The sequence below is a fragment of the Symphalangus syndactylus genome, chromosome 12, assembly GCF_028878055.3.
Source record: "Symphalangus syndactylus isolate Jambi chromosome 12, NHGRI_mSymSyn1-v2.1_pri, whole genome shotgun sequence".
In the NCBI taxonomy this organism is placed as follows: Eukaryota; Metazoa; Chordata; class Mammalia; order Primates; family Hylobatidae; genus Symphalangus; species Symphalangus syndactylus.
Genome location: NC_072441.2, coordinates 100,222,040 through 100,248,841, shown reverse-complemented (window position 1 = coordinate 100,248,841; position 26,802 = coordinate 100,222,040). Strand labels below are relative to the sequence as shown.

Below are 26,802 nucleotides of genomic sequence, written 5' to 3'. Positions count from 1 at the left end.
TAGATGTTGGAGTTAAAGATAAAAACAAAATGAAAAACTTTTCTATTCTTGAGCTCTTTTCGTAAAAGGTGTTCCATTAAAACGAAGTATTTTTCATTTTGGGAAAAAATGAAGTTGATAAAGCTTGTTCTAAGTTCTACTTCTAATGTTATAACAGGTGAGTAATTTGGTTCTCATATTTTCAAAATCCTGTTTATCTCCCCTCTTTTTAATCTTGCCTATTCTGGCCTCAAAATAGAATTCTTAGCTCTTTCTTTTTATTTCCCTTTATTTGTCTACATTCCTTGAATGCTGGAATGAAACAGAGTTCTTAGAATTTCCTGTCAACATGTTACCTACTTGTTAATGCATTTTTATAGGGAAATATGGTAGTATCTTAAGAGATAGAGTTATGGCAAAAAAAATGGTCATTTGGTAATAGTTACTAGATAAAGAGTTGAGAATAGAAGCTATCAAAATATTCATAGAAGTTCAGAAGGCCTTTAGGATCATATGTGCTGACACTGGGAAAAAGTGAAGACTAAATTGAGGTCATTAGAAGGAGGGACGGTCAGGTGCGGTGTCTCATGCCTGTAATCCCAGCACTTTGGGAGGCCGAGGCAGGTGGATCATGAGGTCAAGAGATTGAGACCATCCTGGTCAACATGGTTAAACCCCGTCTCTACTAAAAAATACAAAAATTAGCTGGGTGTGGTGGTGCGCCTGTAATCCCAGCTACTCGGGAGGCTGAGGAGGGAGAATCACTTGAACCCGGGAGACAGAAGTTGCAGTGAGCCAAGATAGCACCACTGCACTCCAGCCTGGCGACAGAGCAAGACTGTCTCAAAAAAAAAAAAAAAAAAAAAAAAAAAAAAAAAAAAAAAAAAAAAGAAGAAGAAGAAGAAGAAACAGGAGGGACATGCCACTAAAGAAAATAGCGAAGAGGAATTGGAGGAGAATACTGGATTGCATGGCAGGAAATCTGAGTCCTAGTCCTGACTCTACCACTGGGCGCATCATGTTGCTTCTCTGAACCTGTTTCCACTTGTAAGAAATGAGAGGGAAGACCAGATCCTTGGTTTTCAAACTGAGATCACCAGCCTTCTACAGATTATCTTGTTATGCTTCAGGGGCCACCATGGAAGCTGGAGAGCCCCAAGGCAAGAGGGCTGGATCCTGGGCTCGCACCCTGCTTTAACCAAGACAACTCTGGTTTTATTTATTTTATGCAACGGGATTTCACGGAAGATTTTGATTGAATAAAGGGTTCTAATGTTTAAAAACAGAAAAGGAGAGAGAAAAGTTTGAAAACCACAAACTAAGCTGATGTCTGAGGTTCCTCCTAGCTTTAAGTTCTTGTTTTGAAATTAATCTATGCCTCAAAATGTATGTAAGTAAGCAGTGAAAATGCAGTTTGCCCTGGAGAGAATTTCCAAGTCACTGAACATCAATCATGAAGTCTCCGTTGCTAACATGTGGCAAGTTGATTTTTTTTTGCTTCCCTTGGGTCAATTTACCATCCGCCTCATCTTCATCAAAACATTAATTTCAGCTTAATCCTCTTTCTTCCTCTCTGGTGGTAAAAGGACCTGGATCACTTTGAAATAAGACAAATAGAGTACAGCTATGTTTTCATATGTGGGGTGGTTTCTATTTGATTTCCACAATACTAAAATGAATTCAGTAATTTAGCCTTTTCCTGAAACTCAAAGTCTAAAAACCTATTCAAATAAAATTAAAATGTACTAAAATTCATTAAGTGCATTGAGGATTAACTATATGAAAGGGGCAGTGCAAGGTGTGTCTGCTGATATAAATGTGGTAAGACACTGCTCACAAGAAAGTTAAGTCTGTGTTGTGAGTTCTAATAGCAGAATAGCCTATCAGGCTGAAGAGAGGTCAGGAAAAGCCGCAGGAGTCTTACATGTTGGGTAGGATTTGGGTAGGCATAGGTATAGGGAGAAGGTATTACTGTTCAAGAGAATACTAAACTAAGAAGTTTGGATTAAATTCAGTAAGCAGCAAAGCAGTAAGGAGACATGTACGCTTTATGGAGATTAAGCTGGTATGAAAATACAGTGTAGATAGAAGATGGCAGAGACTAAGGTAACTGGAGTGTTGGCTACTCCAGTGGCTCAGATAAAGTGACACAAAGGGATTGTGGCAGTGGGAATATCAAGGAAGTGATTGATGAGAGCTACACTTAGAGAAGACTTACAGAATGGCCAGAAGTAGACAGAACAAGTACAAAGCTCTTACAATAATCAAGGAAGAAGACAGTGGTTTCTTGGACTAAGGTGGTTGGAAAGTAGAAGAGTATATGTATTTAAAAGCTATTTAGTAGGTAAAACAGAGATTGAATGATGGATTTGACATAGAGGTGCTGTTCACTGAAATAGGGAACAATAGATAAAGGCAAGTCATGGATTCAGTGGGAGCCATGAGATTCAGTTTAGATGTTTTGATGCTGAGGAATCTGAGACATCCAAGAGGAGATGGAGTAATGGGACAAAAGTACCCTCTATTTGAGATAGTTTTGAGGATATGACGCTCTCAGAGAAAAGTTATATTTCAATGAATGTAAAAAACTATAAAGACTAATGGGCAAAAATTTATAGGATATATGGGATTTTTTAAAATGACAGAATGGATATACAATGGTGCCTGCTGATATGTCTGGAGAGATGGTACCATTAAATGAGATAATTTGATGAGGTTTTGTTGATAGTAAAAAAAAAAAAAAAAAAGAAAGAAAGAAAAAAGAAACTGATACTAGAGACTGCAGAGGTGGGGTTGGGGGTAGGATGGGAAGAGATCACTCAACAGATACAAAGTTACAGTTAGACAGGAGGTATAAGATTTGGTGCTCTATTGCACAGTAGGGTGACTATAGTTAAAAATATTGTACTGTATACTTAAAAATAATTAGAAAGAGGATTTTGAATGTACCCACTATAAAGAAATGATAAATGTTTGAGGTGAGGGATATGCTAATTACCCTGATTTGAACATTACACAATGTATACGTGTATGGAAACATCACATTACACCCCATAGTTTGTACAACCACTATGGGTCAAAAACAAAATAACACTTAAAAATTTTTAAAAAGAAACTGATAATAGAAAAGGACAAGAATCATACATACATCTTTTTCTAGATTTTGTTTGTGTACAAGTTTTCAGTGAATGAGTGAGTTATATCGCTTCTGAGATCTTTGACTAGTGGAATTTTCCCTTCATCATATGTTTGAATGTTTAGACCTCTGTTAATGTTCTATTTAGTTCAAGTGGTTGTATGTTGGTTCTTTGGCGCCATTGTCAATAATAAAATTCAACAAAACAAACCCCTAAATATGGCTTTGTTTTTCTCTTTTTAAACATATCCAATTCTCAGCCCAAACCAGGATCCAATTTTTTCTTCTTATGTGGGAGACAAGTGTAAGTGACTGACCACCATTGAAATGACTTTACTAAGTAGACCCCTGTCCTCTTGCTAACCTTTCTCTTTATTCAGCCTCCAAAAATTCAGATGTTTCTTGTTCTCTATAATCACCTTCCTTGATGCAAACCTTGGCCTCTTCACCAACTTATTGGTATATTCTCTTTCCTTTCCAGGGGCAAAGCCCCAGGGGATCTAGTGTTCCAAGTAATTTTTGATATTAGGCAACTTTAAGAAAATCTGTTCAGAATTTCTTCAGGGACCACCTTAAGGAGGCGGGAGAAAAGCAAGAGCTTGGATCATATATCCATCGTGTACATTCTTGATGATGTGAATACCATAGTTTAGGTGGTGATTCTAGCTAAAGCAAGTGGCCATGTTTCTTTCACCTGTTTCACTTAGACCAAGTCTGCACTTAACTCTTCACATGTGGCTTCTACATGAGTTTTCATCAGAAACAAATATCCTGTTGCTCAAGATGTTTGAAAATCAGAATTGTGAATCCATTACTATCTCTGACTTTCCTAGTCTCCTTATCTATTCCCATTGAAATAATATACTCGCAATGAGTCTAGAATTCCTCAGCTACTTGATGATTAAGTCTTGCACTCTGTTACTGAGGGCTTACTATGTGATAAACTCTATTCTATGCATTGAACAAACCCTACAAAGTCCTTGTCTCTATCTTAATTTCAAATGGGGGATTTAAATATTAAAATAAATAGGTTACTTTTTAGAATATTAGAAAGTAATTAGTGTTATTGGGAAAAATAAATCACAGAAAGAGGAATGTGGAGTTCCAGAATTGGAGAGAGAAAGAGAGATAGCAAGAGAGACAGTGTGGTGTGTGCATGCACATAATTTTAAATAGGAAAGAAGGAAGTCCTCACGAGATGACCACACAGTGAAGTCCTAAAGGAGGCAAGGGAATAAGCAATGTGGATATCTGGAAGAAATGCATTCCCAGGCATAGGAAATCACAGCAGGTGTTTACTTAGTATTAGTAGAATGAATGGATAAAAATGTAGAATTCCTTTCCCAAGATAGTTTTCTGCTCTTGGAACCATCTCTTCCATCTCATCCCTGTGGATTGTTAAAGTGAACGGCATTTGCTTGAATTAAGACCACCATCTAGACTATGGTATTCAAATAATTAAGGACATATATATTACAGACATGATCTAAGCTCTTCTTTACAGTTGAAGAAACTGAGAGCCAAAGAGGGCATATGATTTGTCTGAAGTCATAGGGCTAACGAGGGATAGGGTAGAACTAGAGCTTGGGTTTTCTAAATTCCAGCCTCAAGTTGCTTTTGGTTGAGAAAATCTTTTATATATAGACTAGAAATCTAATTGAGTACTTTTCTTATGTAAATGTTTTCTTAGTGAATGTATACTTTTATAATAATAATGTGACCAAGTTTCTTAATAATACATTCTTTTTCTTTGAATACTGCATCTGAGTTCCCATACCTCCATATGTCCCTATAAGGAGAAAAAATGAAGAAGGAAAAGGAGAAGGAAAGAGGGATGAAGGAGAAAATTGAATGAAAAGTAACATAATGTGATACAAGCAACTCTCACATAATCCCAAATCTTCCTAAACCTTAGTTCTTCCTAATATGTTATAAGAATATTTCAACTTTTAACAATTCTGAAATGGAACAATACATGTATTTTTAAATGAAAACTTTAATATGCTTATTCTTTATGGCACGGTTTTATTAACAAATAAAGAAGTACTCATCATTATCAATTAATGGAATCTTAACGGGTCAGATTGTGATAGCTTGGTGTTTACTGCTTTAACATGATATCCCCTCAAACTTCAAATCCAAATTCCACCTGGTCATTCTGTCTAGTTCTACTTAAATACACTGCTTTCCCTTCCCATCTTATTTGGTAATGCAATCTCTATTTCCTCTACCATTTAATCTTCCCTGAGAAGCACTGCTGTTTCTGACATCTGTTCCTTTCCCATCCGCCTCTGTGAACTGAGATAAAGAGAAAATTTTCAAGAAATATAAAGCTCATCCGTCAACTTACTTCCCCTACCGCCTGTCAGAGGCCTCACTGCCTCCCCCATGTGCACTCTTAACTCCACATGCACTTGAAGCCTTGATTCTTGAGCTCTCTTTTTTGAGTTTTTCCCCCATTCTCCATATTTTTAATATTAACTCTTTGTATATTGTATTTATTCACAATGTATCTGATCACTCCCCATTATAGCCAATTTGTATACAGCTCCTATGTCATAATTTCTGTTATATCAAAAGCCTGGTATTTCAAGAAACTTCTATCTAGCCCTGAAACTCAAAGGCTCAACTTTAGGGTTTAACCTACAATCTGAGTGTTTGAAGAGATACCACAGCTGCTACAGCTGCCAAAATGGGTATGGAAGCAAACAACCCTTTCTCTTCAATGACATCATCATATTTGTTCATGTCCTTAAAATATTTAGGCTGGATTAATGCAATGAATTCTGGGTTTAGGGCTCTCCTCGAAGACCTCCTGTGAGATTTAGTTAGCTTGCCTACTTTAGAACCCTGGCCAGATGAGCCATGTTTCCCTTACTCTACACAGCTTACTTGCAATCTAGAAAAAGCTGACTTTAAACTGCATTTCTTTTAAAAAAATTCCTGCTCATGTGTATTTTCTCAGGGTCTTCTATTTGAGAGTAAAATTAAGATATAAATCCCCTATGTAAAATGTACCTTTCCCACCCTCTACTGTCACCCTTCAGGAAAAACAAAACAAAATATCCAAATAGCTTCTTGTTTACTGGGGAAGGCAGATTTAAATTAAAGGAGCTACAGCCTGGTTTTCTCTAGCTACAAGGAGGGCATGGAAGAGTGCTCTCCATCAAGAACTTTTCTACATCTCCACCTTGTTTCTGTCTCCCTCTGACGCCTCTCAGATTGAGTCTTTTGTGTTCTAAAAAGGTCCAGCACCTCTGTGAAGGCTCCCTTGACTGACTTTCCTCCTCCCTCGCCCACAGTTCACCAGGCCCATTACCCTCATACACAGGTAGATGTACATGCTCTTAGTTGGAAAATAGTAGTCACTGTCTTCTCTGTACATAATGCTATAAAAATGATCACTTACTGTTTCATATCAAGCCTCATTGTTTGCAAGTCTATTTTACATATTAGAATTCTTGAGAGCTTTTTTTTTTTTTTTTTTTTTTTTTTTTGAGACAGCGTATTCCTCTGTCACCCAGGCTGGAGTGCAGTGATACTGCAGTGCAGTGATGCAATCTCAGCTCACTGCAGCTTTGACCTTCTGGGTTCAAGCGATCTTCTCACACCAGCTTCCTGAATAGCTAGGACCAGGGGTGCATGCCACCATGCCCAGCTAGTTTTGTTTTGTTTTTTATTTTTTGTAGAGATGAGATCTTACTATGTTGCCCAGGCTGGTCTTGAATTCCTGGGCTCAAGCAGTTCTCCTACCTCAGCCTCCCAAAGCACTGGGATTACAGGCATGAGCCATTGTGCCCGGACAAAGGTTTCAATTTTTACACTTCCAGATACCATGCCTAACACATTACATAAACTCAAGGCAAGTTTGTTGAAATAATTAATTTAATTTTTAAAACTAAAGTATTAATAATGCATGCACATGATAACAGTTCATAGTTTTGAAGAAGGTATGATGAGAAGCAAGTCTCCCGCTCCAACCCTCTTTACCTCTACTTCAAAAAGAAATTTCTTCTAATTTCTCTTTAGATATTCTGATCCATAACACTATATTATATGCTTATACTTTTACTTCCTGATTTAACCACTTTAGACAACAGTTACTGACTCTTCTTATTAAAGAGGAGGTTATAGCTCGATCATAATACCTCTTAAAGTTTTCCTCCCAACAGCCAATAGATATGCAAGTCCACAATTCCTTATCTGAAGTCCTTGGAGCCATATATATTTCAGAATTCAGATTTTTTTTTAGAATTTATAAAGGTAATATTTTGTATATATCATACACCACAAACCCCCACATGTTTCTACAGTAAAATATGCAAACACTCACTTAAGTGGGATAAATATTGTAAATAACATCATATTAGTGCAAATCAGATATGCCAACAAAAAACTTGCCAAAAGTTGTCTTCTTCACCTTGTTACAGTGAAACCACAAATTACCTCAATTCCTCAGTCCTCCTTACCCTTACTCACTAATTTTAATGTTACCAGTGTAACAAAGAACACAATTCTTTCACTTTAAAAAAAATCTTCATGTACATAATCCAAACCCAAACCATCCAATTTTTTAGTTTCTATCAATCTCATTATTTAATTCTCATTGGGCTACAGAGCTATTTTGTTATTAATTGCTTTTCTTAAGAGTCTGGCTCAATATGCCAGTGTCCTTCTTTTACTCTCTTCCCATTTCACTGCTCACTAAAGTACTCTCTGTAATGATATAACACTGAGATTATGTCCAGAGAATAGAATTAAATTTCACAAGTAAAAAGGACACTTTTGAAACCCTCAAACATGTAGGAAACATTTTAAATAGCAGACAACCAGATTCTATAGGCCATAATCTATTTTAGCAGGAATAAATATACTACAGAAATTTTTCCTACCTCATTATCTAAAATATGCTGAACAAATATAGAATGTTATTCACTATAAAACTAGCTTATAATAATTCAGGAAAGACACAGCTGTTAACCATTCTAGTTTAAAATATGATCATGAACATACGAAGACAGTTGGTTTATGTATTTTTCCAAATGCACTCATGGTGATTTCCCTCCCACAACCATCCCATACATTTCTTTACAACGTTTTGTCTATTCCTCTCAGTCTTTTTCCTGAGAGAAGGTCAACCATAGAATAAATTTTGGTTGACAGGCTGTAGTTGAACAAGTAAGGAGAGAGTAGAACACTGCCTGGTATATAGTAGATTATAAGATACAGGCTAAATTTTCAGAAACAAAATTAAGAGGAGAAGAAAGAAAGTCTGAGAATAGAAAAAACAAATGATCGAATAAGAGGCAGTGAGCAGAAGAAAATAAAGTGTGAAGCCAAAAGTCTACGAGGAAACAGATCTCTAATGGAAAAGAGGCCTCCAGTCCATTTAGAGCCTTGTCCCATTGAATCTTCACTTACTGCTACACAAAAGGAGCCAGTAGGAGCTTTTAAATATCTCTGAGAGTAAAGGACTGAAAACAGTTGGTTGACAGGCCCCAATCATACCAATACATGGCTTTCCACGAACCATGTTGGTTTTGATCTCTGAAAGTAGCTTTTTAGTGCTGCTGTTCCTCATAGGGACAGGGAGCAGCAGCAAAATAAGAGTTAGTGGAAGTGCCCAAGCTCAGAAAGATTTCTCCACCTTTCCGTATTTCAAGGGATAGTAGTGATGCTCTAAGAGTGAGGTGTACGGAGGCTGAAGAAGGTGAGAGCATCTTAAATGCCACTATATGGCTGATAGTGCTTGTGGACTATAATTATAGTTAGAACATTGTTTTATTAAGAAACATTCCATTGATATTGCAACCAATAACTATAAATGTGTCACCCCAATTAATAAACTGAGATTCTTGCAAAGCTTGTAAATGACCTAATTTTTGAAAAATCAGAAATTTGGTTGGCTGCTGGTGAAATGAAATTTTAATGTCATTTCCAGGATCCATTATGATAGTAAATATCTAGATACATATCCAATTACAGAGGGAAAATATCTAGGTGGGAAAATTGGCTTATCTTGACTCTGAAATATGAACATAAACAAAGGTCACAGACATATTCAACAACTGCTTTGTGCTTTCTGTGGTTGCAGCATGTGTGTGTGTGTGTGTGTGTGCATGTGTGTTTGTGTATTCCCTCTACTCCCATTTCTTCTCTACATTTATGCTAAAGAAACTTTAGCAATCACAGAAGTAAAAAGAACGTTACATTTGCCCAAGGAGTTAAATTCCATTTATAAGAAAGAGACACTTACTAAAAGGAATTAGTCATTTTTCTCCAATTTGTCCTTGAGTGTTTCCGAGTAACCTTTTGAATTTAAGAGATCAACAAGTAGTTTTTGGCTTCAGATGTAAACTGATAAATTGAAGTCTTTTATCTAGTCATGACTTTAGCACCCATCACAAATGAGGAAGCCAGGTTTTTATTTCTGCTTATTTTTAAATGAGGAGGGAAATTTTTTAGGAATAGATAGATCAATACTCACCAGTTAATGGGCCACGTAATCACTACTATGGTAGACCATGCATCACATAAAGTCACTAATAAGGAAGTCAAGTGCTTCACATTTTACACAGAGTTGTCTTTAAACATTTTTAGGGATAAACTGTATAAAATACATGTAAATCTTCCAAGGGAATTATACCTTCGATGGAGAAGCCACTCTTGAATATGATTTCCCAATAGATTATTATATTTAGATGAGATATGGAATGCTGCATCTAATTTTATAACTAAATGGTAAATTTCTTGATTTTGTTCAAGTTCTCTTATGCCTCTGATTTCCTTGACAGCAGGTTTGAAAAATATGTCTGCAGTTTTGTTCTACCCCTGACCTGGTCCCTTTCTTTTCTTTTCTTTCTTTCTTTTTTTTTTTTAAAGAGATTATTAAGCATAAATTATAAATTGAATTATCAAATATTTTCAAGAAAATAACTCAAGGCTTTATAACTCTTTAGGATTTGTAAGAGCCAAATCTGCTTAAAATTAGAATTAAGCCACAGGGCCCAAAGATTCACACAGTGGTTCAACAGCTAGGTTTCTGACGTATCAGTAACCTGGCTCTGTCTTGTAGCAGTCACAGGGACTAACTCTTAGTTAGTTCCAGTAAGAGAAGATGACTATAGAGTCTAATGAATGTGTATAATTTGAAAAGAAAATTTATAGTTTTACCTTAAAAAATTTTTTGGCTGTTCCTCTATCTCATTTTTTTATCTTCCAATTTTTGCTCCGATATCTTCCAAAGCTTTTATCTTCCAATTTTTTCTCTGATAAAATTAACTGCCTCTGATTTCCCTGATTTTCAACCTTTGGATTGCCTCTTAATTTAAAACATACATACATAATAAAGACTGGCGCTTGAAAACTTCGCTAAGTTTAATGTCATCCTCTTTGGGTTCTTATGCATTCAAAAATCATTCTATTTCCCAGCAAGCATACCTTATTTGATGCCCATAGAGATCTATGCATGTGGACACCGGGGCAAATGCACATACCACTTATAACCAAGAATTTAAGTTTGCACTCCAAAGAGAAGTTACCAAATGGCAGCATTTCTGGAGAACATTGTTATTTTATATGTTCCAAAAGCCAAGAGGATTCAAGTTGCTATTCAAAAGTGCAATAGACATGGTCTCTGCCCAATCAGCTTGGAAACGATGACTACTACAAGAGTCTACACATACTGGCCAGGATTATCACAGTCAGAACCAATACCAAAGTGTTTGACTAAAATATCCGAACACTCATCTTTAGGTTGAAATGCGCTTACTTGATATTTGTTGAGTATCTACAATTGAAATTTCCAAATAGTTGCATATCGTTTATGAAATTGGTCTCAGATTCCTAACAGTATTAACTTACATTAACATACGTGAATATTTACCAGGTAAGGATCAATTACTCTGGCACTTTACACCATAGATCTGCTTTCTGCATTTTGGTCTATTTGGTCCTTTCTCTGATCAATATGCCCTCCACTGGCAGCTGTAAAAGGAAAGAAGGACTAATTTAAAATGCACTAATTGCAGGTATTTTCTCATTCTCTCAGTGTTACTATTGAAAAAAAATGGCTGATTTATAAGTATTAATTTTTTCAGTGATTTTTCTATATGCACACTCCTATGCATTTACTTTTAAATTTAGATCCTAGCTTGTTCCCAGTCATTTTTATAGCTGCAGGATATTAACCATAGTATATAATAATTAAGTTACTGTAAGATTCTAAAATGCTTCTGACTTATCCCAAACATATCTAATTATGTTTAGTACAGCTTTAGTGGCAAAATATATTCACTGTATGCCAATTATTTGTGTGTGGGGGGGATGAAGTGTGTGTAGGTGTATAAATGTACATATATATGTACATATATGTATCCAAACTTTTTTTTTCTTTTTTTTATTATACTTTAAGTTCCAGGGTACATGTGCACAACATGCAGGTTTGTTACATATGTATACATGTGCCATGTTGTTGTGCTGCACCCATTAACTCATAACGTTTACATTAGGTATATCTTCTAATGCTATCCCTCCCAAACTTTGCTTTGTTAACAGCAATAGGTAAAAAAGTAGGACAATATATTGCCCAACAAGACCAACTTCTATGTTTTATTTTCCTACATAAGGATTATGACAAGTTACCATGAAATTTTGAAATCAATTTCTCAAGTCCTTAGATATACAACACAAATTCAAATGAAGAATAGAAAAAATGCTTTCTATCAGCTGTAATTTAGAATAATTCCCATTGTCTAAAGATGTAAGAAGCATATAATAGCTTTTATTTTTAAGTGATTCCTTTGGCAGTTACACAGTATGAAGGAAGGCCACTGCATCAGGAAAACGTTTCTACCTGAAGAAGTAGATTAAATTTGCTTTACAGTAAAACTCTTGCTATGCCAAATAATGATGGCTGTTTTTGTTTGAAATTTTGCTTAAAAATTGTTAAAATGTGCTTGCAGAATCATTTCTAGAGGTATTTAATTTCTCTGATGCCAATATGTTTTTTTTTTGTGTGTTTTTTTTTGAGACAGAGTCTTGCTCTGTTGCCCAGGCTAGAGTGCGGTGACATGATCTCGACTCAGTGCAACCTCTACCTCCCAGGTTCAAGCGATGCTCCTGCCTCAGCCTCCTGAGTAGTTGGGATTACAGCCACCTGCCACCATGCCTCGCTGATTTTTTGCTTTTTCAGTAGAGACGGGGTTTCACAATGTTGGCCAGTCTGATTCAAACTCCTGATCTCATGATCCACCTGCCTTGGCCTCCTAAAGTGCTAGGATTACAGGTGTGAGCCACTACGCCCGGCCACCAATATGCCTTTTTTTTTTTTTTTTAAACAATGGATTCTTAATTGTTCTGTGAGCTTTAACTTTTTGTTGAAATATCCAGAAATATACATCACATAATTTCCACAAACTGAATGTTCCCACGTAACCCGTATCCAGATCAAGAAACAGAACATTACCAGCACCCAGAATGCCACTCCCCTTGTGCCCTCTTCTAACAATGCTTTTTAACTAACCATGCCAACACAGTTTCTGCAAAGAAGTCATTTCTGAAGCACGTATAGACTAAAGCAAGATCAGCCTGTAATTTCTAGGTCTATTGGCCAGAAGCAAACTTGGTGTGCGTGCAAGGGGCCTCCTCTAAAAATCGACCGTGGCCCAGCCCTGATGGTGCTGGAGTTATTACTGCTGCTGCTCTCCTGTTGTTCAGAGCAAGAGTTCAGTGGAAAAAACAGTGTGTGGAAAGAGAAGAAAGAACACTGGACTTAGAAGTTTGCAAACCTACTTATTGAGATTCAGATTTTCTTCCTCCAAGTAGCTCTTTGGCCTGGACAACTTAGTTCACCTTTCCAGTCCTTAGTTTCCTTCAGCTACAAAAAAAAAGATGTTTGACTACACGACGATGTCTAAGGTTTGTTCCGGTGCTAAAAGACCATGATTTCACACCAAAAGACTCAGGTAAGGCGAGAGTACATCAGTCAAGAAGCACTCTCTCTCCCTCCCAGTACTGGTCCTACTATGGGAGCTTTCACCTTTCATCTTTACTGTTTCTGTTTCAAAATCACATGTTCAGCATGGATTAGAATTATCTGATCTTTCCTTGTGATATACCCAAATCAGTTTGTGATATTTAAGAAATAATTTCTAAGACCATAAGTTGAAACACTTATTTGCCTTGTTTTTAGTTCCTTGTGACAATACAAAGTGAAAGGTTTGGGCTTTTTAAATGACATATCACACCTTCTCCTGTGGTGACTGTGCACCATAAGATTAAGAATTTTGCCATATATATATATATATATATATATATATATATATATATATGAAATGTGAAAAGCTCAGAAAATGTAATGCTTGTGAATGAGTTGATAATTTTTGAAGGCAACTTTGTTTAAAGATAAAGAATAGGTTAATTTTTCTGCAAAGCTATTTTCCGTCATATGAAATATGTTCAGTGACTGCACAACAGTAAAAAACATACATCAACTTCTATTTCAGAACTTCAAAACTCCTGACAATTGGCTTATATGAATCATTGTCAGGAAGAAATCTTCCAGCAGCAGTGACTAGCCTCAGTGTCTAGCTGAGGTGTGATTGATACCAGGGACTAAGTAACTTTCCAGCTTCTAGCAAGAATATGGAAACTGCTACGAAATCAAGAATTAGAAATCTCATAATCGACGTCCTTTCTGTTCTTTCTTTGCTATGATTGCAATTGCAATATATTCCCTGTATATCCTTTTTTTCTGATTTATCAGACTTTTTGTTTGACATTACAACAAGCCTGGTGACAGCTCTGCTACAATATTTCTATTAGGTGAATAAAAACCAAATTACTGCCTATTAGCTACAAATTCATTCCTTTGCTAAATACAACAAATAGATAGCATTAAAGAACTTCAACAATTTGATCTTGATTATGTAAAAGCATTACAACAAACCCACCAACCCTCCTTCATCCTCATAAATGTCATTCTCATAAGGCAGACAGACACACTCACAAAACTCCAGGTTCCATTTTCTTTTCAATTTCCACCTGTTCCTTGAAAATCCATTTCTTCACATTTATTCTCTGATCTTATTTCAGTTTCTGCGGCAGGAAAACTGTGCACAAACTCAAGTTTTAGTAATCAGTGTACAATTTTGTATGTGTAGTCTTCAAACATCCAGAGTTTTTCCTTTTGCTGTTCATCTAACCCATCAATGTAAAAAAATCTTTTTAAACTAGACATTGTATATCAGATTCAGACTGGTAACTTTCTCCAGTCACATTCAGTCCACATGAGATACTTAAGGATGTAATAAAACATAAGAAAAGCATATTCTAGCTGCTTGCTATTTTGAAAAGGGGAAAAAAATCCTTTCAGACAGTAATCAATTTCATTGTGGAGGAGATTTCTGCAAAATGCATTAAGAAGTTCACGCCTGTGGCAATGGTCACTGCACATATTTTGGAATGTCTCCCAGACTATAAGACTTTTTCCAGACATCCAGGAGAGACTTTAGTATGACAGGGATCCTGCTCTGGGCCTTAAAAAATTGTAGAAGGAAAACTTTAGAAGGTTCAGTTTCAGCTGGATTTTGTTTCTTAGACAGCTGAGTTATCTAGGTTATGGAAAATACTAGTAATTACGGAGTGATGATAATCAGAAAAATCTCCCTCTCTGTCTTCTTTTTCTGAAGCCTTAATTAGTTAGTCAAGGTATTTGTTAAGCAATAATGCTACTTTGCTTCCTAAATCTCTTTATAGATAGGGTTGATTCTATCCTATCTGAGATACTGAAATCACCAAAAGGAATTATGATAATATTTTTTAACTTTTGAAAACAAACTTAAGATATATTTCTGTTTACTCAACTGCCCTTTGGCTGCAATAGCAATCTTAAATTTCTTAAATTTGTCAGAAGTTTTGTTTTGAGGGAGGGAAGGATGGCTGAAATCGCTGGATGTAAAAAATGCCCTTTATTTCCTTCTCTATCATGTTTATCTCTAAACTCTTCCCTTACACTGGCTTTTGCTATCACTAGGAATGAAATCTGAGTATAGAAACCAATATAATTTATACCTTAAAGGACATGCTGATGTATGTTGAAGCCTCAGATTTTCCACAGACATATGTTATCTGCTTTCTTCTGTCTCTCAAAGGTACAACTTTTCTTTTTGAACACATTTTGCCTTCTATAAATTGAATTCATCTTACAAATAAAAAACTGAAAGAGAAAGTTTTCTTAGTGTTTTGTTTCACATTAAATCTTCGTTCCCTTTATAGGCTTTTTGATCTGTTCAGATGTAACTTTATACTTTCTTTATTATTCTTGTACTGGCTTAATATTCCCTTCTTGCTCTTTAGGCATCTTAAGTTCCAGCTCAGCTTCCTTCTGATCTTCAATCCATACAGCTCCTGGTGTAAGAAACATTGTGCTTCTTGGAATCCATTCTTCAACCTCAGTTCTTCCTGCAAGGGCTAAATGTTAGTGATCCTTTAGGGGGGCAAATGTCATTTTTCTCACCTTATTGAGTCTCACATTTCTTTGTTTAGAACGCAAACAGGCAAAAAAAAAAAAAAAAAAAAAAAAAGGCATGCTCTCTTACTCTTAATTACCTATATATTTGATGTCATTTATAAGAGAATTGTTTGCAAAAAGCACTAACTTAGGAATCTGAAGACTTAAATTATGCTTCAAACTCTGCCATTTACTAGAAGGGTAACCTTGATTTAAAAAAGTGAACTTTGCTAAGTCTCAACTTTCTCATCTGCAAAATGGGAATAATTCCTTCCTTACCTAACTCACATCTTTGTTACAAGAATTAAATGAGACAGTCTATGTCAACATATTTCAAATTTAACATCTGTAATGAGGTTAGAACGGTGTTTGGCATACAGTAAACACTAACTGTTAGCTACAATATTATTATTATGTAATTATTACTATTAAAATGGCAAAGCATCAAAACAATAATCACTTGCTAGTGCATTTTGATGGTGTATTATATCGTCTTATAATTAATAATCTTTAAAATTATTTTAATTTTTTAAATTTTACAAATCTACTTAGCTATTTAAACCCAAATATCAGTAACTTCATTTTCCAGATGAGGAAAAAAATGGCTTGCGAAATATTAGACTGAAAAATCACTGGGCTGTTTGAAGTGCCCTGTAATGTATGGCTCACTGGTTATATGTGCTTACAAGACATTTCTGGAGCTGCAGTTGCGGATCAGCATGGACCAAGGTAGGAGCACTGTCAGACACAGAAGTGCATTGCTGTTGGACCATTGGGAGATATGGAAGAGTCTTCTCCTTGCTTAATGCAAATATCAATAATCACCCTGGCCTCAGAGACCAGTCAGTGTAGCCTATCCAGGGTAGTTCTTGAGAACCACTTACTTCGCTCCTGGGTAAACAGAAATGTTTAATAAACCAGAATCATGTCTAGTATAAGTAAAGTTGAAAAATGATCAATATTCACCCTTGGTGCCTGTATTCTTTTGCTAGGGCTACCATAACAATACACCACAGACTGGGTGGATTAAACTATGTAAAATGATTTTCTCATGATTCTGAAGGCTAGGAGTCCAAGATCAAGGTGTCAGCAGGTTTGATTTCTCCTGAGGCCTCTCCCCTTGGCTTGCAGATAACTACCTTCTTACTGTGCCCTCACAGGGTCTTTCCTCTGTGTGGGGGGCCTTGGTGTCTCACTGTATGTCAAAATTACTCTTCTTATAAGGATATCAGTCAAACTGAATTAGGGTTCCCTGTGATTAGCTCATTTTAACTTAATCACCTGTTTAAAGACCTTATCTCCAAATATGGTAACATTCTGGCACTGAGGGTTAGGGCTTCACCATGTGAATTTGGGGGTGGGGGACACACACAACTCAGCACATGACAGAGCTTTCCCAACCTTCTCTCTTCTGTTGCTTCTTCCACCAGTCGCTTCCTTTCTACCTGGATCCACGTATTTCAACAAATTTTATTTTCCCCATGGGTCCCTAGTCCTCACTCTTTCTGAATACTTCTACAGAAATAGTTTATCATGCACAAATGTGCAAGTGCTTTGAAATCTGCATTGTCATCTGAAAATGATACATTATTATGACTTTCCAAGAGCCTAAGCCTAGCAGTGTCAAGGAGTCGTGGAGAGGAAGGCAGCATCTTGTTCCTTGGGCTAATGTAAGACCAAATACATGGGCAAGCTTCCCGTACCTTATTGGAGCTTTCTAGAAAGCAAATAGGGTATGTAGAAATAGTTTATTTTAATGAATTTGCTCTCATGGTTATGGAGTCTGGGAAGTCCAAAATCTGCACAAAAGGATGAAAAGCCGGAGATCCAGAAAAGAGTTGATGCTGCAGCTTGAATCTGAAGGCAAATCCACTTTTCCTCGGAGATCTCAGCCTTAGCCTTCAACTGACTGATAAACCCTACCTACATTATGGAGGGTAAACCTGCTTTACTCTAAATATATTAATTTAAATGCTAATCTAATCTAAAAAATACCCTGACAGTGACATTTAGACTGGTGTTTGACCAAATTTCTGGGTATAGTGGCCTAGCCAAGTTGATGCATAAAATTAATCATCACATCAGCAAAACATGATCTAGATAAAAATACATGAGGACTGATTTTAGAAGTAGATCTTTACATTTAAAGAGCAAAGCCAAAAGTTCTGCTGTGTCTGTTTTCTGTCTTCTACTACTTGTGGTCTCCTCTCTTCAAAATCTTGGGGAAAAACTGCAATTTGTAGTTGAGATACTATCAGTCAAAATTCTCACTTTGGTTTATATAAACATCTTTGTGCTTGTTCTGTCTCATTCAAAAAATAGTAAACTCTTTGGACAAGCAAGGATCTTTTTTTCACTTTCTACATAAAGCTATACAAACTTAGCGTTGTTACTGTATAACTCAAAATGGAAGGCAGTTTTTTAAAAAAGAAATAGTATACTTAAAGTTTAAGTACACACTTTCTTTGTATCCTCTGAAAAGCCTGAATCTAATATAAAGTTGAAAAATCAATGCTGAGATACTATGATATATTTTTGTAAATAATACGTTAAGATGATTTTTTAAATTCTAGAAGCCTTACTCTGAAACTCAGATTTCCAAAAACAAACTCAACACTGTTTTAAACACAGGATAAGAAGGACATTTACAACTGAAATATCTACAACAACCTTTACAATCTAAGCATTCATTAATAAAGCATACACATAAAAACAAAGAAACAAGAAAACTCACTTAAATTCCAAATTTCAAAATACAGAAAATAAAAGCAGTATAAATCTGAGAACCAAATTCAATACCTTTCTCCTGTTGCTCTCCCTGTTACTCTGCCTTGAAAGCAGAGTTCATGTCCTGCCTACCTTTGAATGCTCAGCACCTGACACATGGTAAATGCTAAACAAATGTTTCTAGAGTAAAAATAAGAAATAAAACTTTAAAAAATATTCAGTTAAGTTCCCACAAAAATTATATGAGAAATAGGAGATCCAAGGGCATCTTCAGTTAGGGTGGAGTTACCTAAAATAACCCTTTGACCTGTATCAAGGTTTGGACTAAAGAATACAGGGGAATTATTCACACACTTATTGAACAGAAGCTTTTTTGGTGCTATCTGCATTAGTGTCACAATGTCAATATAACACTGGAACCCTAGGCATCATGTCAGTGTTTTCTGATACCTGTGGAAGTAGCACTAAGGACATGTTGGTGAAATGTCCCTGCTTGCCTCAGAAAATTACTTGCCTCAGGCAGTAATTATTCTCCTTCTGACCCCATGCTAGACTTGGGGGAGAACAACAAAAGCCAGAATGTGTAATGAGTGGGTACAGGCTTCTGCTCCTTAAGAAATCCTGAGCATCTACCAGGCACTTGTGGGTGGTAGAGAAATAAAGCTCAGTCCATAACAGGAGCACCTCATGGACAAAGAGAAATGTGATAGGGACTACAATATACAGAAACTCAGAGGAGTGGCGACAAATTAATCTGGGGAGCTTCAGTAAGCTTCACAAAGTATATAACATTTGAGCCTGATCTTTAGGTCTGAATACAAATTTTCCAAGTACGAAATAGGTTTAGGGAAGATACTTCAGGTCAGCAGTTCTCAAAGTATAAACAACAGCTCCTGGGTGTCAGCAAGATCTTTTTAGGGTACCCAGATAAAAGGCCCATAGGAAGACTATCTTATAATAATATTAACTTCTTATTTGCCTTTTTCACTATGTTGACATTTGCACCGATGGTACAGAAGAAAAGGTGGGTAAAACTGCTGGTGCCTTAGCACAAGTCAAGACAGCAGTGGCACCAAATTGTACCTGTAGTGGTGTTCTTCATTGCCAGGTACTTGCAGTAAAAGAAAAAAAAAAGCAGTATTATTTAGGCAAATCCTTGATAAAACAGTAAAAATTATTAATTTTTAACAATCTTGACCTTTCAATATGTGACTTTTTAATATTCTGTGCAAAGAAAAGAGGAAGTAGACATAAAACATTTCTTCTACTTCCTGTAGTTCAATGCTTGTTCCAAGGAAAAACATTTGTGTGATTGAGTTGTGCTTTTTTAAAAAAAAAACACTATATTTACATGAAAGAATCACTGACAAACTACAGTAATTCAAATGTATCACAAGCTGTGGTTACTGTCCCATGAAACCTTAATTCAGTTGTATAACATGTCAAGGAAAACAGCTGACAGTATTGGATTCCAATCCTAAAATTACAGCCTGTAAGTAAAAATTAGAATTTTGCAAAACTTGTATCTGCCACAGTAAGCTTGAAAGCTTCCCAATATTTAAAGACTTATTTGATGCAATCAGTGGTGATATAAACTAATGTAATTTTTTGATGTATAATGAAATAAGTGAAAATTTTTAGAAGATTTACATATTATTCAGGGAACCAGTATGCTTCAAATGACCAACGCATGATACTGCAAATTCATGCATGGGTAAAAGATCCATTCAAGGTGCAAAGGAGACTTATCGATAGATTTTAATATCATGTACTATAGAAAGTTAGTTGGTAGGGTATCAGACTCATTGCAACTAACGTTTAAGGAACTATCGCTTGTTGAGTTTTGGTGTAGTATTAAAGAAGAATATGTACAAAATAATCTGAAAAGGTTATCAAAATACTCATTCCTTTCCCAACTATATATTTATTAGAGGCTGAATTTTCTTCATATCATTCAACCAAAACAACACATAGCAATAGAGTGAACACAGAAGCAGATATGTAAATCTGTCTTCTGTTAATTCAGACATTAAAGAGATGTGCAAAAATATAAAGCAATGTCACTCTTCTAATTTTGTTTTGTTTTGGAAAATACAGATTTTTTTTCACAAAAATGTATCACTTAGGATAACATAAGGGATTCATTATTATTTTTAATATTAATACATGTTTCTTAAAATTCTCCATTTTAATTTCTGGTATGTTTCATGTTGATAAATGTAGTTTATAGTCCACTTAAACAAAGCTCCTAAGGGGTATTCAATATTTTTAAGAGTTTAAACAGATCCTGGGACCAAAAAGTGTAAGAACTGGTAGTCCACTTAGACGAGCTAGCTTGAATAAAGGCAAAGTTCATGCCAGGGAAATATAGTGGGTTCTTGAAGTGGAAATAGGAATAGGTTTCTCCAAGGAGGTGGCTGGAGACGATAGTAGAAAGGTAACCTGGGAAGATTATAAAAGAAACGCTATGCCCTGATAAAAAGTTTGAATTTACCCTCTATTCTGATGGTTTTCAAACTTTCAAGATTATTACCCATGATCAGAAGTATATTTTACATCATGAAACAGTACCAAAACACATGCACGTTTATATAGAAAAATACAACTAGAACAGAGTTTCACAGAACAATGTCTTTACCAAATGTGATACGCTCTACTATTTTCTTTTCCATTATATTTTAATAGCTGAATGTAATTCACTAATTTGAATCCACTACTCATTACAAGCCTGCAACCTGTAACTTGTAAACCACTGTCCTATGTAGTGGACAATCAAGAGGCAGCAGATGTTTTGCCCAGGGAAGTGACATGATCACATCTGTGTTTTTATAATCACAATGTGGTGTGGAGGGTAGAACATTCAGGATGCTGCTGTAATGGCCCAGAGACATTATGGTAAGCATGTGGCCTGAGCCAGAAGATTGAGAGGAGGGACCATATTTGAGAAAGAAAAGACCATCAGGATTTGAAGGCAAGTTTAATATACTGCTTTTTTAGAAGGAGAAAGATACACCCACAGGGACTCTGAGGACATGTAGTTTGGGAGAAACGTGTGGCTGCTGAGGCCATTAACAAAGATAGAACATGCAGAAGAGCAATAGGTTTGCAGGGCATGGAGGCAAAGGCAAAAAATAAATCAATTTAGTTTTGGTGAGTTTTGAGTGGGCTGAGTTTCAGAGGCCTGCAAGTTGTTCAAGTAGTGGTGCTCAAGAGGGGAACAGAAATTTTATCCTATGGAAGTGGAAATAATTCAAGTCTGGAAATACAAAAATAATTGCTGTTAGGTCTCCACACTGCTATTTTAGGAACACTGCATTAGTCCTCTTAGTCTTATATTAACAAAATTAGGTGTATTTTTTGAGAACAAATAATGCTCTGCTTATATCAGTTTATGCAAAATAGTTAAGGTTCTAGAAGACAATATCGCTAAAAACAATAAAACATACCAAAAATATGCCAGTTTTAACTTTCAAAATAAGTTCACAAAGGCCATTATATTGTGACGTTTCCTCGACATGGCTTAGTTATACAGAAGAAAAGTAGCACATGTGGTCTCTGTCAAAATATGCCATAGCACTGGGAGATGTTGCATGCTGCTAAGAAAATGTTTTTCATGGCAGTAAAAACCTCTGCCTGCAGAAATATATGTTTAATAGCAATGACACCCTTGGTACCAGCCATTTTACATAAAAATATAAATAATCTTTTCACCTTTAAAAATGTGGCATACAGTTTTATCCATTTTATAGTGATGGAAATCAAGAATCAAGCTGGTTAAGTAGCTTTGCAAACCTTATACACAACATAAATAACCAATTTAACCATCAAACTTACATCAAAATTTATACATTATAACATTTACCCTCTTTACTGAGGGATTATACACATTTTAGTCTGGTACCAACCCATATAGAACACACTATTTAACAATAAGAAGAAAACAGGCTAAACATTATTTTAACATAGAGTAATTTTCTTGTAAATAAATACACACACCCTATTATACAAAAGCTAACTTCACAGACTACAGGGAAGAAATACAGATAAATAATTGTGATAAATTCTACGAGAAATAACATGAGTCTACTTCACAAGGAAATCTGGTTGTTTACCATAATCATTACAAACCTCAGAAATAGATTCATATCGTGTTAAAGATATGCAAAATGTCTGGGATCAGATATCATAAAAACAACTTGCTGTTGCTGCCAAAATGTTGTTCCTTTAATAATCTGCTTGGGCAGTTCAGCGACCAAAAACCACTCTGCGACCTGGGTTTGTCAGCACAATGTTTATGCTTTGGTTTATCTGACCAAAAGAGGCTGAACACATCAATGAAATGCAACACTGATTCTCAGCGGATGCAGCACTTGAGGGCTCACAAGGAATCTAAACACAGCGTCTGGAAAGAGCAGCTTGTGGCTCAGCCTTTGGGGAACACAAGGTACCTCAATTAAACAATAGCAGTTAGCAGATCACAGCAGAGATTGAAGAGACCCTCCAGCTCATTCTTTGTCCTGAACATAATATTTAATTACAGCCAAAGACTAAGCAGAAGTTTAAATTACAAGTCTAACTTCCTGTTTTGTAATTTTTAATGATCAGTTAGCCCCAGTAGAGCCCCAGTTATATGGTTATTGTGTCTATTCAGGTGTGTTCTGTTTTACGCAACAGATAATTTCTAGAAATTTAGAAAAGGGTGAATCACATTTTTATAATTCTAGTAATACTTCCTTCAATGATAAACATCATCACTTTGAATTAAACTCTTTAACTTCAGATATCCCTGATTCACTCTCAGTCAACCTTTTCTCAAGCAGTAAATTGTCTACAGTTCAACATTAAAATGCTACACAGAAACAAACCAGTTAAAAGAACTTGGTAGATTAAACCTTTATAAAATGTAAAATATATAATATAAATAATAGTCTTATGTTCTTCTTATATCTGTGGTGTTCTCAGACATAGTTCTCATGCCCAGTTGACAATCTGGAGAAATTCAGTTCATTTCAGTCAACATTGGTTGAAATGTCCAGTTACTGTGCTAAGTCTTAAGGATGCAAAATTTAAAAACATGGTTTGTACCTTCAAGAACCCCACAATTTAGTAAAAGAAAATACATATATACAGTAATGAAGTGTGAAATATATCAAAAGTATATATGGGTAATAAGTAGGATATTTGAAAGAGTGATTAACCAATTCCTTGAAAGACATAATCTAGTAAAACTCACACAAACAGAAATAGATAATCTCAATAGGCCTAGATGTATTAAATAAATTGATTCAATAACTAATAACCTTCAAAAAATAAAGCACCAGGCCTAGATGGTTTCACAGATGAATTGTACCAAACATTTAGAGAAGAAATTATACCAATTCTTTACAAACTCTTTTAAATAAAAGCAGAAGGAACACTTCCTAACTCATCGTATGAGGCTAGCATTACTCTAAAATCAAAACCAGATAAAGCAAGATGGCTTACTAGAAGTAGTTAGTGTGCATAGCTCTCATGGAGAGGAATGAACGGGGCAAGTAAATACAACATCTTCAACTGAAACATCCAGGTACTCACATTGGGGCTAAGCAAGAAAATAACTTGATCCACAGAGAATAAAGAAAAGCAAGACAGGACAATGGCCCATCCGGGAGCAACACGGAGCCAGGGGAACCTCCCCCTTGCAGGGAAGCACCTTCACTGGTGATACCTCCAGGTACTGGAAAATCCGAGGCAACTAGAAATTTGAGTGGACCCAAAGCATACCACAGCAGCCATACAGAAAAGTAGACAGACTGTTACATGGGTGTCCGTTCCCATATCTCCTCACTAGACAGGTCCTCCAGGCCTGGGCCTCCAGCCAACCCCTGCCAGAGCTATCGAGCCAGTAGCAATTCGGAAATTCCTTGGACCAGGCCCCCAGGGGCAACTGAAAGCCTCTCTGCCATTGCCTCTGCAGTGGAACTGCCCTTGCTACCCTTCCACTAATTAAGGAGTAAAAACCCTAAGTGCCTTATTCACACTACAACAAGCTGTAGTCAACCCAAGGAGAGGAGGCCAATCCATCTCCTGTGGGCCCCACACATCCCACACTGCTCATCACCACACAGGGAACTCCTGGCTTGGGCCCATAGCACAGACCCTCTATTCTGGGCTGATTGCACTGAGAAATTGTTGACCTGCATCTCTCTGGGGTGAAGGCCCCAGGAGTCAAGCAAACAACCCTAGACCATGACCACTACTAACTTCCCTTCCTCTGTTGTTTCCAAGTTGGGGAGGAAAGATAAACACAGATCACCCCAGAGCTGCAGTGGGCAGCCAAGGAGTACCAAGTCATGATCTACAGCCAGCACTCAAGGGGCAGAGGATCCCACACTTTCAGAGCATTGAGAGAGAACATGGCTGCAACTGTGAGGAAACATAGGGGAGCCACATGACTGAGCAAGAGTCTACCAACTGACCAATAAGCCTAAGTGCCACCTGCTGGATCACACCCTAAAGCTTCAATACCAAAAATACCTCACTGACATATCATCCTCTTAAACCAGAGACAAAAAGGAAGCTTCAAATAAAGACCTTGCACAAAGCCTCAGCCTGGTGAAAGCATCCAAAAAAGAAGTCTATTGACTGTACTCAACCTATACTGCCATTAAAAGGAACACCCACACACAGAGATGGGAAAGAACCAACACAAGAACTTTGTGGTAACTAAAATGGCCAGAGTGCCATATGTCCTCCAAATGGCCGGGCTGAACTGGCTGTAATGACAGAAATAAAATTCAGAATATGGACAGGAACAGAGATCATCAAGATTCTGGAGGATGACAAAACCCGATCCAAGAAAATAAGAATCACAATAAGGCAAAAAGGAGCTGAAGGACAAAATAGCCAGTATAAAAAGAACCTAATGAGTCTGACAGAACTGAGTAACACAATACAAGAACGCAATCACAAGTATTAACCGCAGAATAAACCAAGCTGAGAAAAGAATCTCAGAACTTGAAGAATGGTTCTCTGAAATAAGACAATCAGACAAAAATAAATTAAAGAGAATAAAAAGGGATGAACAAAACCTCCAAGCAATATAGGTTTATGTAAAGAGGCCAAATCTACAAATCACTGGCATCCCTGAAAGGGAAGAGGAGATAGCAAATAACTTGGAAAACATATTTCAGGATATTGTCCATAAAAACTTCTCCAACCTTGCTAGAGAGGCCAACAGTCAAATTCAGGAAATACAGAGAACTCCTGCAAGATTCTATGCAAGAAGATCATCCTAAGGCCATAACGGTCAGATTTTCCAAGGTCAAAATGAAAGAAAGAACTTTAAAGGCAACTAGACGAAAGGGCAGGTCACCTACAAAGAAAACATCGTCAGGATAACAGTGAACCTCCCAGCTGAAACCCTATAAGCCAGAAGAGATTGGGGGCCTATATTCAACATTCTTAAAGAAAAAAATCTTCAACCAAGAATTTCATATCCAGCCAAACTAAGCTTCATAAGTGAAGGAGAAACAAGATAATTTTCAGGAAAGAAAATGTTGAGGGAATTCATTACCACCAGATCTGCCTTACAAGAGATCTTGACAGGAACATGAAATATAGAAAGGAAAGACTGCTACCAGCTAATACAAAAACACACTTAAACACATGGACCAGTGTCACTGTAAAGCAACCACACAAACAAGCCTACGTAATAACCAGCTAACAGCACAATGATAGGATCAAATCCACACATATCAATACTAACCTGGAATGTAAATGGGCCAAATACCCAACTTAACAAGGCACAGAGTGGCAAGGTGGATAAAAAAGCAAGAACTAATGGTATGCTGTCTTGTCATTACATGCTATCTCACATGTAATGACAATCACAGGCTCAAAATAAAGGGATAGAGGAAAATCTACCAAACAAATGGAAAACAGGCAAAAGCAGGGATTGCAATCCTAATTTCAGACAAAACAGATTTCAAACCAACAAATATCAAAAAAGACAAAGAAGGGCATTACATAATGGTGAAGGATTCAATTCAACAAGAAGACTATCCTAAACATATATGCACCCAACACAGGAGCACCCAGATTCATAAAGGAAGTTCTTAGAGACTTACAAAGAGACATAGACTCCCACATGATAACAGTAAGAGACTTCAATACTCCCATGACAGTATTAGACAGATCATCAAGGTAGAAAATTAACAAAGATATTCAGAACCTAAACTCAACATGGACAAAATGGATCTGATAGACCCTTACAGAATTCTCCAACCAGAATCAACAGAATATACATTCTTCTCCTTGCTACATGGCATGTACTCTAAAATAGACCATATAATTGGACATAAAATAATCCTCTACAAATGAAAAAGAAATGAAATAATACTAAACACGGCCTTGAACCACACTACAATAAAAATAGAAGTTGACTATGGAAAATCACTCAAAAACCATG

The 26,802-nt window shown here is 36.4% G+C and overlaps 1 protein-coding gene across 14 annotated transcripts in view; it reads right to left on the bottom strand.

The window, feature by feature from the left end:
* DNM3 (dynamin 3) overlaps positions 1-26,802 on the bottom strand; it is a 607,865-nt gene that overhangs the window by 204,422 nt on the left and 376,641 nt on the right. The window contains exon 16 of one of the 14 annotated variants that reach the window (XM_063627337.1): positions 1,118-11,101. The exons of 11 other annotated variants lie outside the window; for them this stretch is intronic. In XM_063627337.1, the coding sequence (XP_063483407.1) occupies positions 11,060-11,101 (42 nt within the window). In that variant the 3' untranslated portion in view covers positions 1,118-11,059. Of the gene's footprint in view, positions 1-1,117; positions 11,102-21,088; positions 21,610-26,802 lie in introns of those variants that run through there. 2 more of the 14 variants (XM_063627338.1, XM_063627340.1) reach the window with 2 other exon arrangements.